The sequence below is a fragment of the Pantherophis guttatus genome, chromosome 5 (genome assembly GCF_059756535.1).
Source record: "Pantherophis guttatus breed Tessera chromosome 5, ASM5975653v1, whole genome shotgun sequence".
Classification (NCBI taxonomy): domain Eukaryota; kingdom Metazoa; phylum Chordata; class Lepidosauria; order Squamata; family Colubridae; genus Pantherophis; species Pantherophis guttatus.
The window spans coordinates 26997868-27021200 of record NC_142067.1 but is presented as its reverse complement, the minus strand read 5'-3'; the positions used below and the strand labels follow the sequence as shown (position 1 = coordinate 27021200).

The 23333-nt window shown below is 34.2% G+C and overlaps 1 protein-coding gene across 5 annotated transcripts in view; it reads right to left on the bottom strand.

Moving 5' to 3' along the window:
- Window positions 1-23333, bottom strand: part of NBEA (neurobeachin) — a 365883-nt gene that overhangs the window by 53640 nt on the left and 288910 nt on the right. For all 5 annotated transcript variants that reach the window (XM_087894770.1, XM_087894771.1, XM_087894772.1 and 2 more), the window contains 3 exons: window positions 20242-20354; window positions 8004-8144; window positions 920-1039 (listed from right to left, as the gene is read on the bottom strand). In XM_087894770.1, the coding sequence (XP_087750896.1) occupies window positions 920-1039; window positions 8004-8144; window positions 20242-20354 (374 nt within the window). The remainder of the gene's footprint in view (window positions 1-919; window positions 1040-8003; window positions 8145-20241; window positions 20355-23333) is intronic.

Below are 23333 nucleotides of genomic sequence, written 5' to 3'. Positions count from 1 at the left end.
AATAAGTCAGAACAGAAATTCAATACATAAATAATGTAGCATTAGTATGAATAGGCTCCTAACTTATAGGAGCCTTTAGAAACAATTCTAACAATATATATTAAAACAAAAAGACTAAAAGGGATTTACAATAAGTGTAAACAATTTCAGTATATCTTCTGATTTCAAACAAGCAAATAATGATACAATTGAATGAATAAAGATATTTATTTATCATTTTAAAAAAAATGTTGTGTGTGTTAAGTATATGTTTTTATGGGATTCCTAGGAGAGGGCCTTATTTTTTAATATAAAGGAAGAAACATGGTTTTTATAGTACAATAAAAACTTATAAAATCCATTTATGCAAGAATGAGTGCATGGTAATACTTGTTCTCTAGTCGTTTCCATGTATTATGTAGATATAAGTTTAATCTAATGTGTATTGTTGCATAATATCCTGAGGCACAATGTGGTAAAAGCTAAGGCTTACACAAAACATACATTTTAAATGTATCTTGTCATTAATGCTTTATTAATTGCCCCAGGCGATGGAAAACTCATGCTGGAAAAGCTATAACAATATAACACTTTAAGGTCACATCCAATCTTGCTGCGTTTATGGAATGGGCCAAATATTGAGTTAACAGCAGGAAAGAACAATTTATTGGGCTTTTTCCATTCTGTGATTATTTGATTATAAATTGGGATAGGATTATTTATTTATTTTGTCAAGAACAAAAGATCTTTTAATAGCTGGGAAAGCTTGTATTCATCATTGATTGTAAAACAGGCATTTAAAAATGATGATATAATACAACTTTCTTTTCTGTGTATGTGGAAAAAAACACTCTTCCCCCCCATCCCCATTTTGCATTTGTAGCATATAACCATATTGATAGCCACCCAATTACTTGTACATAGAAAACATTTTTCTTACTTTGACATCTGAAGTGTCTCGTTGGCTATTTCTCCATGATCTTGCCACTGAAGAAAAAGTTCGATCCGGATGATCAAATTTACTATCATTTGCATTGAGGAAGAAAGTTGTAAAAGGCTCCTGCCATTAAAAAATGAGACAGAGAATGTATTTATAAGAAGCCAAGTTGTATCAACAGCAATAGGATTAAAATTTAAAATTAATTAGGAAACAATTAATGAGAACTATATATCAAATCGTTGCATTTCATTTTTTGATGTGACTAATAAAGTACAATAAAAAACAATATCTGAATCAGAGAATGGAAAGATTCCTATAAAATCTTGTGTTGCTTGTACATTACTGTTTCCAAATTCCTGCTCTATTATAATCTGTTTCACAGAGATAAGTGTTCTAAATAATCCAAGAATATTTTTGTAACTTTTATATGGTCTTTGGATAATTCTTCTCAACCAATTATATCTATCCAAAGGTCATATAACTGAAGGAAGGAAATGCATTATGTACAGTATGTTCAAATATTTTAAGTTTTAAACAATGAAATAAAGCAGCAAAAATCATTAATTTCTAAAAAATTGTTATGGATTTTGGTGAAAGCAATTTAAGAATGAGGTTCCCCCCACTAAAATAGACACAAAAGTCCTTAATTGTGAAGAATTCTGTAAAAAATTATATATCATTAAATGCAGTTTCAAATGTAAGTTTGGTACTTTGGTTTCAGAGTTTTAATAAGGAAGGAAAAATCTCCTTTTAGTAATTATTTCAGAATGCTTCTGGTGAAACAAAATAATCTCATTTTTTTCTATCAGGCACATGTCCATGAAGTCACCAGGACTCAAGGATGTTTAATCTTCTGCCAGTTAATTGCAAAACGTTGGTGAGAAACTCTTGTACTAGACATATAGCACAAAGAAGTGCATGCCAAAAATGACTAAGAGATACCCTTATCATTGTGTAGAATCAAAAAATAAATTCTTCAGAACTTGTGTTTGAACCATCAGCTGATGTTATTACAAATTAAATTAGTAATGGTTCTATTTCCCCAGGCTTTAGAGCAAGGTTGATAGCTTCGCTACTACCAGATTTTGTCCTGTTCCTGTTACCCACTTTCAGCAATGAAATCTGCAATTCCCAACTGTTACTGTAATTTCTCAGTTTTCCAGTGAGCAGCACAATAAAGCTGTTGTGTGAGCTTAAAAAGGCTGAATGTATTGAAAATAAGAAAATAAAATATCACGTTTACTGTATATTCCTCAACCTTCAATTTAAAAGTTAATCCTGGCAACCCATTTGTAAATAAATCCACCCATTTAATATCACTGCTCCCTCATTTCACATCATCACATCATCCCTCATCTTTCTTATCTAATAAGTGCAGACGGTAGACATGAAAATATTGTTCACCAGTATTGTAAAGGGTGCAGATATCTCAATACTATTCTGAATTGCAGGAATGCTCTAGTAGACAATGCTGGATTAGTTTGCGAATCCATCTAGCCAAGCGACTTTAATGGAATTCACACTTAAGTTTAAATACAAAATGTTTCCATAATTTGTGACATAGTCCAGAGTATTAGGTATAGTTGCCAACTTGAGTTATTTATAAAAATAATATATAAATACATAAATAAAAATAAAAATGCTATAGAATAATATCCTTTGTATAATATCTTCTGAGAAGGAATTCAACCTGTGATCCGTGGATGCCTGGGGGGGGGCACGATTTCATCACAGGGGTTCGACAAAGGCTTGAAGAAATGGTATGATTTAAATCTTGAGTTAAGTCTTGGGGGTCTGTGGCCATGTTCCGTGGCCACATCAGGTATTTAAAGGAGGTCCGTGGTGAAGAAAAGGTTGAGAACCACTGATTTAGAGGATGAAATTGCTTGGATTCATTCACAATTGAATACCAAATGCAAGTCCTATAGAGATGCCCAGGGAACGGACTTACTCAGTTAACTGGGAATGATTTGATTCTGTTGGACCTGAGGAAAAGGATAGGATGCTATGGAATGCAAATGCCACTACCTGCATATTAGATCCCTGCCCCTCCTGACTGATTAAGACCACCTGGGAGGTATCATGTGGGTGGGTCCAAGTGATGGTGAATTCATTCTTGTCATAGGAGTGTTTCTGGCTTCCTTTCAAGAGACACTGGTGTTCCCCCTACTCAAGAAGCCATCTCTGGACCCTACCATGCTGGACAATTTTCTCCCAGTCTCTCACCTTTCTAGGAAATATGGTTGAGAAGATGGTGATGCTGCAATTCCAGAGGACTCTGGAGGAAATGAATTATCTGCACCCTTTTCAGTCAGGCTTCATGCCTTGATATGGGACCCAAACAGCATTGGTTGCATGTATGGATGATCTCTGGCAGGAACGGAAGTGGAGGTGATGCATTCATCCTTCCTCTCCTTGGCCTCTCAGTGGCTTTCAATACCATTGACTGATTGATATCATCAATACCATGATATCCTTTTGGACCAACTTAGGAAATTGAGGTTTTGTGGTAATTCACCTCCTTCCTCTGAGGCCGGTCCCAATTGCTGTTATTAGTGAACAAGAGGTCCAGCTTATGGCGCTTCCTATGTGGCATACCTTAAGGCCTGGTGCTCTCTCTGTTCCTTTTTAGTATCTACATGAAACCACTGATTGAGATCATCTGTCACCATGGGATTGAGGTATCATTGACAAACTGATAATAACTCAGCTATATATCTCCATCCCGGATGAAGTGAGTGATGCAGTGGATGCCCTGAATTTCTTGCCTCCCCAATTGCATGGCAGTTGGACCAAAGAAGTGAGAGGCCTGTAAGCAAGCTCCTTTTTATTGCCATGCCCTACTTTTCTATTTGGGGCAAAAATTGTCTTCTGAGATTGAATAATTTATATTAGACAGAGGAGAAGAGCAAGAAAGGAGAGATCTTCCATATCTAGGTTGCAACAGTAAGAGGTGACTAAAGGGTCATAGCAAAGAACAAACTTTGGGAGGAACTTCTTTGTAGCTAACCATTTTTGTCAAGAATTTTATATTTCAGCTATGGCAGCCCTAGTTTATCCCTCCCATTCTATTTTATAAAAAAATAAGAATGGCCTTTGCCTCTGTATTCCTAGGTAAGTGGCAGAGGGGGGATAACAATCTGTTAGGAAAATATGATGCGATGGTATTGTAACTAAGGTATTAACTAGCTTACCAAGCCCATAGGTAAATCTGAAGGGCTGGAAGGGGAGAACTTGAATCATATTTTTCTTCTGCTTGACCAAACAAAACAGAGAAAAGTGCTTGCCTTCATACCATTTAAAGGAGCAGATGATTAATGAGATTGATAGTAGAAAGGAACAAAATAAATCCTTTGTGAATGGTCTCCTAAATTTGCAACAAGTACTCCAGGTTACTAGCTCTATTGCCTTATTAGCAGAATAATTCTTGAATGTGAACTTCTAAGCTCTAAAGAACTCCCGATCTTGATCAGAAATCAGTTCTCTCACCAAGATACAATTAGCAACATATGCAGTAAGTGTCACTGGTTTCCTTTCAGGTTACCAAGAGGGATGTAATAATACCAAATTATTGATTTATTTCAGCAAATATTGCTAGAAGCCATGGTCAGTTTATCTGTTTTGGATTGATGTACTGTACATGAAGCTTACATTCATATATTATATATTCATGTATATGACAAGCCAATTTGGCATAGTGGTTAAGGCACCAGGCTAGAAAGTGAGAGACAGTGAGTTCAAATTCAGCCAGCTAGGTGTTCTGACCCAGCCTTTGCAAGCAATGAGAAACCACTTATTCACGAGTAAAACAAACCCTTTCTTAAAACAGGGCAGGAACAGTCTTTATTCATGTTGGATAGGCAAAACCAAAAATAATTAGTCACAAATGAGAGTCTTTTCCCCTTCTGAAACAGGGCACAAACAGTCTCTGTTCACATGAGAACTCAAGATAAAAAGTCCTTCAATGATTAAGCCAAGCAGAAATAGTCCCTGTTCACCCCAGCTGAGGCAAATTCACTACCTATTATTTCCCAGCAGGGAGACTCAGTTGGCACCTCAAATCCAGAGCAATTAGTCCTGACAAACTTGATTCTGACTTCAGTGATGTATACTGGAAAATGAACGGTTGTCTGCAATAACAGGCCACTCCGAAAACCCACCCCTTTATTTCCCAGCCAGCGAGGGGCTGGCTAGCGTCTACAACTTCTTTTCCCTGAGAGCCGGCTTATTGCCTTCCATTGCTTTCCTCTCCTCTCTATGCATATGCGCATCTGGGATGGGCCCCATCTGTTCTTCCCCCTCACTCAGCTCCAGCCCCGAAGATAACTGCCTCTCCACCTGGGGGTGGACAGAAGGCTCCGGGTCTGCATCTGCATCTGATTCTGCTTCCTCATCAGAGCCTTTCAAAGGCTCCAAAGCTGGCCCAGGCTCCCCCTCCCCCTCCCCCTCCCTCTCCTCTTTGTCTGACTCTGCTGTTAGCTCTGCCGGCAGCCTACAGGCCACAACATCAGGTGACTTTGGGCCAGTCATTCTCTCTTAGTCCAACTCAGCTCAAAAGCTGATGTTGTGGGGAAAACAGGAGGAAGGTGAATTGGAAAATAGGTTCGCCGCTTTGAGTTATTTGAAAAAATAGTAAAAGCGGGATACAAATAAGTAAATAAATAAATAAATAAATAAATAAATAAATTATATGGTAGGTAGCTATAGATACTATTATGTATATACTTTACACATTATTAAAAAATGGTAGCATTGCAGTGTTTTCTGTAAATGGAAAGAGGGTTGGATATAGTATAATGAGTAAATAATAAATAACATGGAATGGAATATTGCTCAGCAGATGAGTTTCTACTCAGGCCAACCCTTCTGAAGAACATTCCATTCCATGTCTGCTGAAATGGAGCTTTGTGCAAGAACCTTTCAGAAACTCACTAAATAGATTTCAAGCACCTCTTCATGTTGCTGAACATGTGTGTCCTTGCACACCTGACATTTCCACAGGATCGACACCAAAGCAAGACATCTTTGAATTATTTTGCACAGTTCTATTATACTACCTTCTAATTTAAAAAATCTCTGTATAAATCAATGGAAAGCTTTCAATAAACCATTTGACACTATCAAATGTAATTCCTATTAGTATGAATAAAATATTTTTTTTAAAAAATGAAGTTGGCATTTTAAAAGCACAGTACACCACTGTGTATCTTTATTTTGAGTTTTAAATAAAATGGGTTTGAAGCAGAGAGTAGAAGCAGAATTGTAAATAAGAAGTGCAGATTATTAAAAAAAAAAGCAGTAAGGGTAATTACAGGGAATTATGTTAAAATGTAATTATAACTTCCATGACAAAATTATTTAAGAGACAGAGACAAACATAGAAAGTAAGAAGATTCAGAGCGAAGGATTAAACTTCCGATAGTTGAACTCCATGGGGGGGGGGGCTATTATACCAAAGTAATGTGTCTATCTTTTGGATTTTTAATCCTTAACATGCTATGCAGACTCATCTACAGTTATCACATAGCTTACACATTTAAAAAAATGTACATAGAAGTGTTGGATATAAATATGAAGTCATAATCATAATAATCACTATCACCTCCTCTAATATTCAGAAAGTATCCCTTGTTTTAAAGTATTGCAACATAATTTTAAGTTAAAATATTGTGGAATTTGATGCACAATGGATTTAATAAAATACACCTGTAATTGTGCATTAAATTCCAAAATATTTTGATCTAAAAACAGCTACATTTCCCTTCATGTGAAATATACCTTTGTTTTATCAAGGAGATTAGAATCCAAGCTACAGTAATAAAATTTGAAGAACAGTACACTTCAAATGATGATGGCATTTCGATCCATGTATTGTTCAAATTAGATTTGCTCACTTACAAAGGTGGATCAAATTTCCCAATAATTTCAGTCTATTTTTTTTGTTCTGCTTTTTGTATGCATTGTTGTAACAACAAAAAAGGCCTTACATATATTGTCAGTTGATTTCTATTCTGAGTTTTCAAAGCATATTTATGGATATAGCATTCAATTGCTTTGGTTACAAAGCTGGGTCTCCTTGCGGGGAGAGGGAGTGGGTCTCACTTTGACCCACACACATTGCCCTCCCGCACATACTATGAGCAACCTGGCCAAGGAGAGTGAGCACAGCAGCTGCAACCTTGAGGAGGTAAGCGGGGATCCTCTCGGGGAAGCGGGGCTGGGCTGGGGGGGGGTGTCCCAGTGCCCTTGGAGCTTGAGAGCCGGGCTGGGTGCTTGCCCTTCGCTGCCTAGAGCTCTGGACAGCCTGCACCACAGTCCAGGGTCCTTTGTGTGATCTCAGAGGGATGGTGAGGCTCCTCTAGAGGACAAGGGTTTGGTGCTCTCCCTGATCTCGTCTTTGTCCACTGGGAGACAATGGATCTGCCCAGCCCCACCCACCACAAGTGCCCCGACATGAGTGATGTTGAGCTGGCCATGCCTACCCTGGCCATGCCCATTCCGGCCCCCCAAGGTCAAACATAACCCTGATGCGGCCCTCAATGAAATCAAGTTTGACACCCTGGTGTAGAACTTTTGGAGTTCCCTTGGTCCCCCACTTTCCAAGAATCGACCTGATTCTAGAGAATAATCTTAGGACAACAATCAAGGTTAACATATTGAAGAATTGTTCAAAAAGACATTATTTTACTCTACTCTACTTTTGTTGTCAGCTTTGTCTGTTGTCAGAAGACTCTTGGAAAGCCTCAAATAAAACCTTAAACCTACCTGTGACATGTGCATGTGTGAACAGGAACTGGACACTGTTACCCCAAACATTGTAATTCCTTGGGTTGGCCTTGTTATGTCAGTAATCATACTGTCTCATTATATTAACTCCTATTGTGAGCCTTCTCTTTCTGTAGATAATTGTAATGAGATAATGGTTGCACTGGAATATTAGGATTCTTCTCTCCTTAAGGTTGACTTGTTTTGTTTCCCTAAAATTTCAGTTCTATAATTAAACCACATTTTTTAAAAAATACAAAAGACAGCAGACAGCTTTAACTATAAAGATACGAAAGATAAAAATTGCAAAAATACTTACAATGCGAACAAGCCAGGCTAATGTACAGGTGGATGTAGAATAATGAGTGTTATAATGATAAGGTGGAGTTTGATCATTTTCCCAAGTCTCATAGCGTTCTGCATAAAAGACTGCTCTCTTTGGGTTTAAAGCACCAATGGGCTGTAAAGAGAATAAATAAGTAAGCTTTATAAACCTGCATTCCATTTTTCTTCTACATTCTTTAATATTCACAGTATATGACATTCAACAGCCAAAAACTGATAACTCATTCTGTTTTACTGTAATATGGTTGGACTGCTTGAGATGGAATGGGAATTTCAAATAAGAAGCTTGAATTACTAAACACGCTATTTCTTCTGTGTGATACATCTACAAATGTCATGATCATCTCAAAGGGAAAAAAAGTAGGAGAGATATGGTAGCATCTTTTCAAACGAACATGTTTTATTAAAGACTATAGCTCACTTCATGAGTAGCTAAATTCATGAAGGATTTAAATTGGAATAAGAGATAGAGATAGGTAGGTAGGGACAGAGGGAAGTAAGGAAGGAGGGAGGGAGGGAGGGAGAGAGAGAGAATAGGAAGATGCAATTTTGTGGATACAAGTTACATGTGAGACACACAAGTATCTTTTCAATTCATACTTGTGTTTTCTGAGACTTTGCTCAACTGTGCTATATCTATAACAGAATATCTTTGGAAGTCAAATTATCCTGCTGGTCCTTGTTTTGTCATGTCTATTTTGTATCCATTAATTCTTTTGACCTATGTTTGTTCATTATTTGTTCTACACAGAATCCCTGAGTGTTTGGCACACCAGAAGGGAACTTGGAGGTCTTTTAGTTCTATCCCCTGCCCAAGCAGGAAACCTTATATCATTCCAGACAAATGTCTGCCCAATCTCTTCTTAAAAACCTCTAATGTTGGATGCTTACAACTTCTGAAAGTAAGCCATTCCACTGATTAATTGTTCTCATTGTCATGAAATTTCTCCTTCATTCTAAATTGGATTTCTCTTTGATAAATTTCCATCAGTTATTTTTTGTCTTGACCTCAATGCTTTGGAGAGTAGGTTGTCCCCCTTTTCTTTGTTACAGCTTTTCAAATATTGGAAAACTGCTAGTCCTTCTCTTCATTAGACTAGACATACCAAATTGCTGCAACTGTTCATCATATGTTAGGCCTCCAACCCCATAATCATCTTCATTGCTCTTCTTTGCACTCTTTCCAGTGTCTCAACAACTTTTTGTATCGTGGTGACCAGAACTGGACATACAGGCTGGCTTCTATTAATAGCTTTGCTTGTGTCTAGGTGTTCATAGAACTGTTGCTTGATTATCTTTTCTAGGATCTTCACAGGTTCTGTTAGGGTAACTGATCTGCAGTTTCCTGGAACCATTTATTTCCTTTTTTGAAGATGGGAACCACATCAGCTTTTTTCAGACAGATTGTGGTCTATACCATAATGGGGGAAGAGCACGTAAGGGCACCTCCAATTTTGTGTATGAGGTTGTTGGGCCTGTGGTAGAACTAATGATGCAAATGTGGGTACATTTGAGTTTATTACAGGATATGATTCTGTAACATTTTTCAATTGTTGCTTGTTGTGTGTGAAAATCTTGTTGGATCTGTATTTTAGTATGGATCTGTCACCTAGTGCCTAAGAAAGTGAAGTGCCATTGTCTAGTATGGTTACTAAAGTATTTGTTTGAGTTGTGACAACTAATGGTATTTTTTAAAATTATAGATATTTTATCTTGGGCCAGCCTCTCTCAGCCCAACTCATCTCACAGAGTTGTTGTGAGGAAAATAGACAGAGGAAGGAGTATTAGATAAGTTTACCATCTTCAGTTGTTTGTAAAAAATAAAGACAGATATAAACAAAGAAACATTATTTAGAAAGCAAAAATTGAACAGACCCTCCTCTTTTTTGGCCTATTTAGTATATTGAAAACAATTTTTAAAAAGTTTTCTTACACTAATCGGATCCCTTAATATGCTGTGAATAGTGAATACTGATATACTATGAAAGTTTGTAGTAGCACACTAAAGAAAACACAGAAATATATGTCCCTTTGTCTTATCATATTCTTTGAAATTCTAATAACCTTAACAAACTCTTTTGCTGCTTTCATAGTATATCCACAATTTTATCAGAAGAGAAACTTCTGATTTCCTGTGGAAATTGATAATTTGCCTCGATTGATTGATTGATTTTATTTTAACTATCATAAAATGACAAGTTCAATTTTTCTTGTATATCATGGAAACAGAGAACACATATTTTGATGGAATTTCCATATATTAATTTATATGTACATATGCACATTTCAAAAGTCTTTAAATTTTCCATAAGATAAATCAAATAACTGTTGAACCAAATGACTTAACAACATTGTTCTTTAATTTCCACCCCACTGAACCCACCCACACCAGTTCTTTTATTCAATTATTACTTTAACCTAGATAATATAGAACCTGCTCCAAAATCAATTTACCCCATTCAGTCCAGTCATTCCCACCATTATTGCCCCTAAATCATATTAAATTCATAATCAATTGGATCTCCGGTGCTGTTCCCTTTTGAATGGTGGATTTCATATTATGAGACAAGGAAACCAGATGGTGAGATCAGTGGCTGACCTGATTTTTTCTTCTTTTTCTTCATCATTAAGCTATTCAAAAGTAATCCACTGAAAGAAATGAGCTGAGCAATCTACAGCACAATGCAAATTTTAACTTCAAAAATGATGTCATTTCTATTTGGAAAAATGACTGGTGCCCCATAGATTGCACATTCTTGTACTATTTATCTTCTAAATGAAATATTAGTGAGATAACTTCCCTCTACTCATAAACATTTGAGATTTTAGCTAACACTGTTAGTAAAAGCTCAGCTTTGCTCAGTGTGTTTCTTTGTATGGACTAACTACACTAATATTAATAAAATAAATAAAAATAAATAAATAAAAACATTTTAAAGAATCTAAGCCACGATAAATTTTAGGTATATATTTATTAGTTAATCCAAAATTAAATGTTAAAACAAATATGACAATAATCTTTTGGTCATACAGTCATTGTTTTATTCCCTAACCCAACAAATTATTTATTATGTTTATTTAAAATATATATTTAGAAAGACTCTTCATAAACATATCTACTATAGTTTTGATGTGTACTACACTTAAGTTATTACAAATTTAATCAAAATAATGCATAGAATATATTGATTATACATTCCAGATACTTACTGAATTACTTCTAGGTTGCTAATAAATGTTTAGTAAATATGAAACAAACTATATTTGTTTCAGATTCTTTAAACAAAACAAAAAAACCCCTCCAAATGTATTTTACATGTTCTGTCTTGCATTTAATTTTAGTTTTAAGTTAATATACCAGGATTTTGGTTTCCCTAAACATTCTGATTGTTTAATACTTTGCTGTGTCAAGGGTATGCTAATAGCTTTCTCATGTGTGCAAAATATTTTAGTAATCCCTTAGGATCAAGCTTATCTGATGCAGATTGCACTGCAAGACCTCACTAAACATTCTTGAAAGGAAAGCATGACCCATTTCTTAATCTTTTCCAGGCATCTTCCAACTACTGGAAGAACAATAAAATAAATATTTACATTTTTCATTTAATTCAGGTTTCAGAGGCTACCCAACCTTTTTAGTTTTCTTCAGTTCACTATTTTGTACAACGAAAGCAATCCTTGGACTGTAAATTATACCTTTAGTATTAATTAATAGCTAAATCATTATTTCTTTACTGCTTTGCCATCTTTATTATTCAACAAGATGCAACCTAGCCTTGAACTGATGTAATAGGATTTGGTAAATTTCATGCAGCAAAGGTTGATGCAACATTTGATACAATTGCCAGAATAGCTGTCGAGGTTACAATAATAGGGCCTGAAAAAACCCTAACATTTTATTTTAAGTATGTTTGTGATCAGACTTGACAGGAAAGGAATGTTGTATGGTAATCACAGCAGGGATTGGAATTGGGAGTTTTACTTCAGTTGTTAATGGCACATAATCCTTCATTTCTCTTTCATGAACCCTAAAATAGAAATACGTACTTACTATGGGATGGTTTTGCCTGCTGCTTTTAATTGCTGCTTTTATTGTGATGCATTTTCTTGGCATGACTATTTTTATATATTATTCGAAAACAGTTCTGGAAATTGTTTTGGTGAAAAGAACAACACAATTGTTCCAAAACAAACAAAGACATTCAAATAAATGGCATGTTCAACTACAGCATACTACTATGTTTTTTAAAAAAGACTTTAATTATACACCAAATTACATGGAAATAAATCTCAATGAATTTAATGGAAAATATTTCTCCTTAGGCATGTGGAGGAATACAGTAAAAGGTAGATGTGTGAATCAATGATTTAAGTGCTTCTGTTCAATATGAGATGCCAATAGGATAGATTCTAGTATGATTTTAATATTCTTTATATAACAGGTTAGCCTATTTTCATTTTATACAAAAGACCAAGAAATTCTGATTTCAACAAGCTTTCAAATTATGTTACATTTGAATCCTGCTCCTGAATATTACTTCTTTGAAAACACAACCAGTTATTTTAACTATTTATTTATTAATTGTTTATGCCGCTCATTTCCCCTACCCAGAGGTGGCTATAATTCTACAGATTAAATCAGTAAGTGTAATGTGTAGTTAATCTGTTCTAAAACACTGTGGATGCTCAGAGTAATTTTAAAGTACCACAAAATATTGTCAACTAGCACTGATGATGTTACTTAGTTTGATTAATGAAACGTCTGCAAGAAAAAAAACCAAGCTCAGAGAGCACCAAGGATCCTCAATATTTCAACTTTTGTAAATTCAGCAGAAATAGCTGCAAAAGAAGATGAATATAACTGACATAAAAGGCTAGGTCAGTGATAGCTAATCTTTTTGTCATCACGTGCCAGGAGGGGGGGCAGGAAGGGTTGCGCATACACATGCCCACACCCATAATTCTATGCACCCTGCCTCCATGCATGACCCCCCTCACCCCACTCCTGTCACGCGATGGCCCGGTAAGCCCGTTTTTTTCTCTTACCTGGCTCCAGACCCTTTCTAGCAGTCTGAGGAGGGTGAAAACGGCCTTCCCTACCCCCCCGGAGGTCCTCCAGAGGCCAGAAATGGACCATTTGCCAATTTCCAGTGGGACCGGAAGGCCTGTTTTTTGCTGTCCCCAGCCTCCAGAGCCTCTCTAGGAGTCTGGGGAGGGCGAAAATGGCCTTTCCCACCCCCCCAGAAGTTCTGGGATCGGAAGTTGGTAAACGGGCCATTTTTGGCCTCCGGAGGATCTCTGGGGGGGGTAGGGAAGGCCGTTTTCACCCTCCCCAGACTCCTAGAGACTCTCTGGAGGCCAGGGACAGCAAAAAACAGGCCTTCCTCACCACACCCCGAGACCCTCCAGAGGCAGGAAACAGCCTGATTCCCTACTTCTGGTGGACCCAGAAGGCCCAAAAATCAGCTGGCTGGCATGCACATGCACACCGGAGCTGAGCTCGCGTGCCCACTGATATGGCTACACATGCCACCTGTGGCACATCATAGGTTCGCCATCACAGGGCTAGGTACTGGTATTTATTTTAACTAAACATTTGTATTTTTATAATGTGCTACAGTTTACGGCATCAGAAATTGTTCCAGTTCAATATAAAAATTAGAAGTTAACCCTGCTGACACAGGATTCCTAGAACTAACCCATCGTGGGACATAGTGTATTGTTCATTTTGATTAGAATCATTGACCAAGCTCATCAAATCCTTAAATGCCAATTAAAATCCACAAGAACTAGTGGCATCTGAACAACTCATAATGTCAAATGGAACACCAAAACACTTGATACAAGTAAGCTGTGTAATTTACATGAAGAGCCTTGGTACTACAGTGGTTTAAAGCACCCTGTTATTAACACAGCTGCCTGCAATTTACTGCTGGTTCGAATCTCTCCAAGGCTCAAGGTTGACTCAGCCTTCCATCCTTTCTAAGGTAGGTTAAATGAGGACCCAGTTTGTGGGGGCAATAAGCTGACTTTGTATAAATATACAAAAGTATGAAGGCTATTGCTTAACGCACTGTAAGCCGCCCTGAGTTTCCGGAGAAGGGCAGCATATAAATCAAATTAAAAAAAAAAAAAAGATGCTAGGATATTCAGATTGTATATCTTGTCTCTCTTGTCTATGCCTGTGAACATACTGTATTCTTCCTGTAGATCTCATTCTGTTCTATCTTTTCATCTGGAGGCATCTTTGAGATTGCCTATAGTAATATTTAGTCTGCTCCCGAAACTCAGTATGCCTTCTAATATTAGGTGTTGAGAACATATATAGAAGTCTGCTATTGTCCTCATGTGGTGCTGGTGAGTTCTTTGCAAAATTGCATTGTCTTGAAGAACTCCAAGAGTGCCATTGCTAGATAATGTAGATGGAAACTGTGGTAGTTAACTATTTATTCAAGTTTGGAAAAAGCTCTAATTTGATGTTCTATGCAGTATAGTGTCAATTTACATGAATGCAAGGCATTATTCTTAAACATTATTGTGAAATGATGGTTAACTTTTTTCCTGGAAAACACCCAGTGGACAGGGCATCTGAAGAAAAATATTACTTATTACTTGACATTTCACTTACTAACATTTTCTGAAATAAATCTTATCTTGGAAATTTGCTTTATTAACATATATACAAATTTGCAGATCTATAGAGGGATTCAACTATAACAGTTTTAATTCAAATTGTACTAGCTTTTTTCTGTATGTTCACAAGCATGGTATATAAATAATTCTTTTCATGTATTATATTATTTCATATTATATACATCATATATTATTTGACCCAAGAATCTGATAGTCTTTCTTTGATAAATATGTAGTTCTCTCATATAGACTGTCAAATATTTATTTAATGATTTAAATGTTCCTAGGACCTAACTGATTACTGCTTCTTTCAACACAATTAGAAACAGATATGGTAGCAGGACAATTCTAATAACTTTAAAGTTAGAAAGTTAACATAATTACTGTAACTGATTAAGTAAAAATTGAATTTTATATGGGAAATTTTGTTCAGTATCCAATTAAATAAAAAGTTATACATGGAAAAGCATTACTGTAGTTGGACAGTTACTTAACCAAAACATTTGGTTGTATAAAGAATTTCTTGCTTGAAAAAAAAATCACTTTCATTTATTTATTAATTTGAAAACCTCAATATATTACTTCCTTCTCTGTAAATTAAAGCATAACATAAGTAACTCGTTATGCTTATTATCTGCTTGTAAATAATTTTGTGAATAATAATAATAATAATAATAATAATAATAATAATAATAATAATAATAATAATAATAAATATTTTTGGCAGATCGAGGTGTTTGATGTTTTTCTTATTGGTTAATATTAGAAGAATTTGTCATTAGTGATGGAACTACAACCTATAGTATTTTGCATGATTGGAAATAATGAGGGAAAGGCCTATTTATACTTTAATGAGCAGAGGAGATACAGGATGCTAAAGTCATGTACTAATAACACCATATAATGCACTATATAATTCTATATAAAAACATTTTAAACTATTTTTCTTAGGGGAAAACTAAACGAAAATAAAAATTGTAAAAATATTTCTTATTTGAAAACTTAGTGGTATTCTTACAGGAAGATCCAATCAAGTTGAAAATAAGCAGATCTCCCGATGGCTTGTTCATGCCGAGATAATCTATGGATCTATGACAGTCTCTTTCATTAGCTTTTCAACTTGTCAAACAATAAATGTAACCTCTGACCTTTTGTATGTCTTGAATATAACTTGACGTCTCAAATGTCTAACTGATAAAACACCTTGACAAATACTTTGCCTTATTTTTCAAACGTACAATTAAATATATATAATGAAATATGAAGACAAATGCTGTTTTTTTTTAAAAAAAATGGAAGAGTTGCTTATTTGTAACATTTCCTGTTCAAATCAGCAACTAACAAAAGCAGAAACCAACCTTTAAAGCTGTATCTTTACAATGACACACAAAATTATCCTGATTTCTAAAACCAGTTTTCCAAGAATTGTTCCTGGGGCTATTTTGAATAATTACAGAACTAATTATGTACTTTAAAAGTAACTTTGTAGGTCACTTCCTAGAAAAAGAGAAAGGAAATGCCTTATTTAAGGGCAAAAGAGCAGAAATAGAATATTTATGTATGGGCAAAGATGAATGTATATAACCTATTTGAATGAGAGACCAGCCTATATTTTAATCTGACCATGTTTCCAATTGACAATGTGATTATTTGTTAATATTTGTTTAGAATTATTTATTGATTTTGAACAATAAATAATTCATTTAAAGTAAGTTCCTACAACATTCCCCCCCTCCTTTCCATTCAATCATGTCTACTTCCCACATTCTGTCTGAACAATTCTGTAGTCTTCTTGGCAGTTTTCTTGGTTTTTCAGAAGTGGCTTGTCATTGCCTCCTTCCTAGGGCTGAGAGTAAGAAAAGTGACTTGCCCAAAGTCACCCATCTGGCTTTGTGTCCAAGGTGGCACTAGAACTCATAAATCTCTTGGTTTTAGCTAATGCCTTAACTATTAAATAAAACTGGATATTTAAAACACTTAAATGTAATTAAAACATTCTGTAAAATGCTATACTCCATGTACTTTTTGAATAACTATACCTTTTGTTACCTTGGAAATTAATTTTGAAAATAAGAAGATTCAAAACATTGTGAAGCAGAAAAGTGGGCTTTCTGGACTTGAGATACTGTAAAGTAAGCAATACAAGCAAAGAGACCACTTAATTAATTTAGTACTTTAGTACTGATGATAACAGAGACTAATCTCTTAGCCTTTGTTAGACATTTTTTATTGCTATTACACTGCTATTGTATATATGTATACACATATATGTGTACAGTGCTATATTTATTTACCCATTCATCCATATATCCATGAACTCACCGTGAAGAAATTCTAATGAGAAATATTAGAGTGGATTCTTCATAATTTTTGCACTATATTATTTCTAATACAATATTCAATGTATTCTTCAATATACAAAAATGAAATTACTGCTAAATATATACAGTAAATGCATCCATTACATTGCTTAATTTAAATGTGTTATGATTTTTGTTGATAACATTGCAATAGAATAGAAAGTAGGAAAGAGAATACTTTTAAAATACATTATTTAATACCGTGGTTTTTCCAGTTTGTAAAAGTAAATTGATGATAACAAAGAATAGATGTTTAAAATTTTCTTAGAAGTTGATCTTATATTCCAAACTCTACTCTAAATATAATATAACAAACATGATTTGCTAAACTGAACTGAACTTAACGTTTTACTTTTTGAATTGATTTATTTTATATAGCAAAAGTTTGAAGTGTATTGCAAGACCCAATCTGGCTCAGTCACTGGGACCAGATTGGATCTTGCAACATTATCCTGGGACACCTATATTTGCCTTCATTCGTGAAGTGTATTATACCATTCTAATATGGCCACAGAATTACAGTACAATATATTAGGGAAAAAAACCATAAATGGGTTGACAATATTACCAAGCAGTCAAACGTTATGCATCCCTTTCCATAGAAGAAAAAAAGATGTAGATAGTAACAACTTGCCTTGGGGAACAGACAGTTCTGCTATAAACAGTTCCCTGTAATTACTATTACTTCTCAGATTTTTAATTATATTTCACTTAAGGATCAAACAGGTGGCTGAGAAGTGAAGTACATTTTACTTATATCTTATTCATAAATGTATAAGACTAGCTGAATTGTTAATATAAAGTAACATCTAATCCAAAAATCCCTTCTATGAATACAAAACGTATTCCTCAGCAGCATTTTGAATTAAATATAGTTATTTGGTGACTCCTCTGTGGGCACTAGTTTTTTTCTTTTTTTAATCACATAAAAGTGATTAATGCTTCAAGTCATATTCAATAAAAAGAAGTCAGAAATCTTGTGGGTCAGAAAATAGTGCTATAAATGCAAAGGAAGATAGTAGAGACCCATCCAATTATGATGACTTTATCTGAGAGAACCAGCTAGGAGCAAGTATTGGGCCCTCAGTTTTGATAGGATAATTTGTGGTTTTATATACCAAAAAAACTAAGTGTATATTTTATGAAGGATTTTGTAGTTGCTTTATATATAGCTATATCTAAAGTAAAGTAAAACATTAATTAAGCAGTTGCCAGTCAGAAGTTTCTGTCAGAAGACAGGACTAATGAGCTACTTGTAGGACAGATTTATATATTTTAAATATATAAATATATATATTTATAAATATATTATATATATATTTATAAATATATAAATATATATTTATATATTTTCTTAATAAAGTAAAATAGAAAATAAAACAATGTAGCAATAAACGTTAATTTTCTGTTTTATACTTCTCTTTTTCTTGTCAATTTCCCAGATTTGGAAAGTATTTTAAATAAATATCCTAGGCATTTAATCTGTTTTTAAATGATTGGGGTATTTTAAATCTGTCTGGACCAAATTGTTTAATTCGGTTTTATTCTGTTTTTAAATTTTGTATTTATGTATTTTATCATTTGGCTGTTCACCGCCCTGAGTCCTTTGGGAGTAGGGCGGTATATAAATCAAATAAAGATAAAGATAAAGATACAACCATTTTTAACCATATGATTTGAAGACATCAACATCAGTTTTAAAATCTTGAGATGAATGTGTAATTAGAAAATGTTTTATTTTTGTGTGCCATTCAATCACAGTTTTCAATCTCAATATAGCATATCTCATATTGAAATATCAGTCTATCTCAATATGGCTGTAAGCATTCGGAATGTCTTATTTCTCTTCAAAGAAATGAATGGAATATTTTTGTTCACATGAGAACATGATCTTTATGTGAATAATATATTATATTATTTTAATTACACACTTTATTGAACTACATATCTACTGTCCATTGGGTCGCAAAGTCAGAGACAATTTAGCAACTGAACAACAACAATAACTATCTGCTGCCCAAGAAAACCTGTTTGAGATTCAAGTTTAAAAGTAATTATTAGATATGCACATTCTTTTAAATGTGCCATTACATTATTATTATTATGTATTATTGCTCTTTAGAATTTGTTACTATTTTGGTATGTCATGAATGTTGTACCACGGAAGCATTATTTATTGTATTGCAATATGTAATGTTGTCTGATGAGTCTCATTGAGCTAGAATAGTGTTAGTGGCACACAATAATAATAATAATTATAATAACAAGAACAAGATAAAATATGATTTCCTTTTTCCTCTACAAAATAAATAGAACTAAATTTAAACTATTCAATATAAAGTGATAATTTCTCCAAAAATCAGAAAATCTCTCTCTCTATTGCTTTACATTGAGTATCTTTGCTAAAATTTGTAGCATTATAGTAAAGATCCTATCTTATGCTATCTGTACACTACTAAAACATTTATGTCTGTAACCATTAACTGGACAAAACAGTGTGTCATAGAACAACAATTTTTGAACCTCAAATGGGATAATTTATAGCAGGGGCCCTCAATCCCCAGGCCACAATTCACTACCAGGTCATAGCTTATTTGCAACTGGGCAGTGTGAGCGGCAGGCTGGTACACAAGTGTGTGTGTGCAGCTCAACTTGCGCATGTGGTGGGCCAGCATATGTGCAGATGCGCACATAGCTCGACTTGCACAAGTCAAGTGGTGCGCCATGTGCACATGCTGTCCCACTGCTTGTGCAAGTTGCACTGTGCATGCCCACCATCCCGCTGCTCACACTGCCCAGTTCCCCTTTCTCCCCTGCTGGGCTATCAAGCCACTAAGGTTGGGGACCGCTGACTTATAGAATACATCCCAAATCCAGAGCCCATGACTGTTGTGGGAATGAAATTTGGCAAAGTTTCTGGCCCTGGTTTCGGTTGTTGGAAAGCAGATAGTCACACCTAGGACTCGAGTTGGATAGTCCAGTCCCACCATAAGTTGGTTAAGCTGGCAAGAAGTTGCAAGTTGCTCTTGCTCACTTTATTTGCCTTTGGTCATTTTGTTTCTCTTTGTAGGTTAGGAAATATCTCTGAAACAATGACTCAATGGATCACAGGTTATCTTGTGATAATTTAAATTGCTTTCCCAAAAGCTAGGATGCTTCTTTTCTTTCACAAAATGAAATAAACTTCATAATTTCAATAAATACACAACTGAAACATACCTTTGAAAGATCTCTGAAGTTTCCTGGCAAGGTTAGATCCAACTCCTCAGATTCATAATTTGTTAATACCCAGGGAAACACAGGATACTGATTGAGATCATTATAGGTACGCCCTGATAAAATAATATCAAATTATGGATGTTTGTTTAAATTAACAACTTTATCAAAATAGCAATCAAAATTGTCCTTATGTCATTATCAAACATATTATATTTCATCTGATAGAACTAAACAACTACAGCATATCAAACTATAAGTTCAAGCAAACTACCAACAACATAATATATGATGGTATTCAAATCTTTCTCCCTTGTCCCAAAAGTAGCAGATTCAATCCCAAACATCTATTATTTGTGAGTTCTGCTATAAAAATCCTAAACAAATAGTATATTGGATTAGACAGGTATATAAGCTTAACTAATAATGAAAGAGTTTGTATGTGCATAACCTATGTGCAGAATAAGCATATAAATCATGGTGACATCTACCTATGATTCTATTTTCATTTAATATGCATTGAACGTATTATACTTGATCATACACAAAAAGCTGAAATGTGAATTCTAGGCATGTGCCTTTACTCAGGATGAATTAATTCTATCCTGACAGGTTCATTAACTGTACTCTTCCCCACTTATACTTTTTGCACTTCAATATATGATGCCTAAATATTTTTTAAATGTTATTTACAAAATGATATATCTACCCAATTAACAAAACAATCTTTACATTTAAAAAAGAACTTTTTAAAAAATTAGAAAAGATACAACCCCATAAATAAAAAAAATATAAACTAAGACAAGCAAAAATTTATCTTATATTGTATAATAGTCACTCATCTACTAATAAATACATATAAATATATTTACAAATAAAATCAGTACAAAATATTATTGTAAAACAGCACAAAATCTCTGCCATAGTAGCATATATTTCCGCATCCTTTGATTAGTGGATAATACTGTTTTTTCCAAAACAGATAGATTACACTTTTTATCTCTGAAGTACCCAGTTTGTTAAAAAGACATCACTATACACAATCTTTTTGTAACTTAAGAACATCTCATAACTTTAATTAATGTTCAAAGCAAATGATTATGTAGCTATTCTAGGAGGCTTGACCCAATGCATGCTGATTTAACTTCCAACGGTGAATGCCACTGGAAGGAACAGTGTAATCTGCAAAGGTTACTTCTCACATTCCTCTGTGCGCCTGCTTGAATATTTATTCCTCTGCATATAAAAGGAACCTATTTATCCCCAGGAGAAATCTTACATTTCCACTTATAGTTAGCAGCACAATGGTAGTTAGGAGGCCAAAAAGGCCTATTTTATTTGTTACATTGTCCCTGATAACTTAAGCACAAAGGTTTCTGCTACTTTCTCTGCTACATATTGAACTACAGAAATACACACTTTTACAATATTGAACATATAATTTACTTATACTGAAGAAGGAAAAATTTTCAGTTAAATTTACAAAGATTAAGATTAAGGCCTGAATATTAAATATTGCAAGCCTATGACACTAAATGACTTGAACAATAAAAACCTAAGACACAGAAAAAAATGAAATTTCAGAAATGTTTCTTCATTAAAGTAACTTTAATTAAACCATCCAATTTAATGTTTTTATATGGCACTTTAGTTTTGAAGTAAAGTGATATAGAGACAGCTGACAAAGAAATTATAACTGCAATTCCTTGGTGAAAATGTTAATGACAGCAAAATATTGTTTAATTAGATGATTGCAGCATCTGGATTAACACTCTTTAAAAGCGATGTTCCTGTGCTTGTCTGCTTCTTCACACTTTACAGACATTTTGTCATCTCTAGGTCATTAGGAAAGAATTTTTAATGGTTTTTCTAGAAGCAAGCAGTTCAAGTTACATCTAATTAGATGACAATAATAAGCCCAACACATGCAGTACCTAAATATATACATAATTAACCGGTGAGGGCTTGTACATTACAGAGTAAAAATGTAGAAAATGCTAAAAAGGAAGGGTGGCGGGAACAAGGGGGAGAAATGAGTCTGAATTCATTACCTGAACATGTCAGTTTTCAAATGTAAAGATACTTTCCATACTAAATAAGAGTGGAATATTCCTCATCCTTTTTATACAATAAGTCTCTTTTATTTATTAAAGCTTTTTCATCTTATATGCTCTACCTAAGCAAAAATGTTCATCTTTTCTAAGGACAATTTCTGATGAAGTATTTAGATTGCTTTTCTGTCTTCAGTATTTTCATTTAAAATATAGTACCGGCAGGTATATTGATTTTAAACTTAACATTAAATGCATTTTGGTATGTAATGCAATAAGTCTGCTTATTACAAATAGATTCAAATATTCCAATGACCAGTGGACAATTTACTTCAAATATTATGCTCTTCTATATAGTTTCTAAGTTCAGAAAAATAATAAGTTGTGAATGCTTATTGTTTGAAAAGCAGAGTTTCTGTTCTATATATTTTACTATTCAGTGAGAAAAATAAAATAGTAATCTTTCTCTCTGCACTACATAAATCAAAGGATCTCTGGGAACTAAACGTAGTATAATATAATCCAGTCAGGAAGTCTTAAGTCTACAAAATAAAGACAAAAACCAGGCAGAGAGAGTATAAAACTTAGCATGATTGATAAGTAACAGAGTGCTATGTTTACCTTTGGAAAAAAACACACAGAGTTGTAAACATGATGAAATATGTTCAGTGACAAGAAGGATAGGAAAGAAGCAAAAACCTTAGAAGCCGAATGAAATGAAAATGCAATTGTTTGTCAAAATGAGATTCAGCAGTGTAAAAGCTCTAAGTTTCAGATCTAGTTATGCAAATGAAGAGAATTTTACATTAGCAAACCATCTTAGATTAATAATTATAATATTATTATTTAATAGAACATTGAAACTTTTTGATATGTGTCTTATTAAAAAGCACAGATAAAATAACATATGAGGAATATTTTCAAAAGCAGGGCAGTAAAAAATATTTTAAAATAGTTTCAGAAATTTTGAATATGACATTTCAGCAACAAATTCTATTTATTCCAAAAATGAAAAAGTGATATGAGAAACAGGACCACAATGGA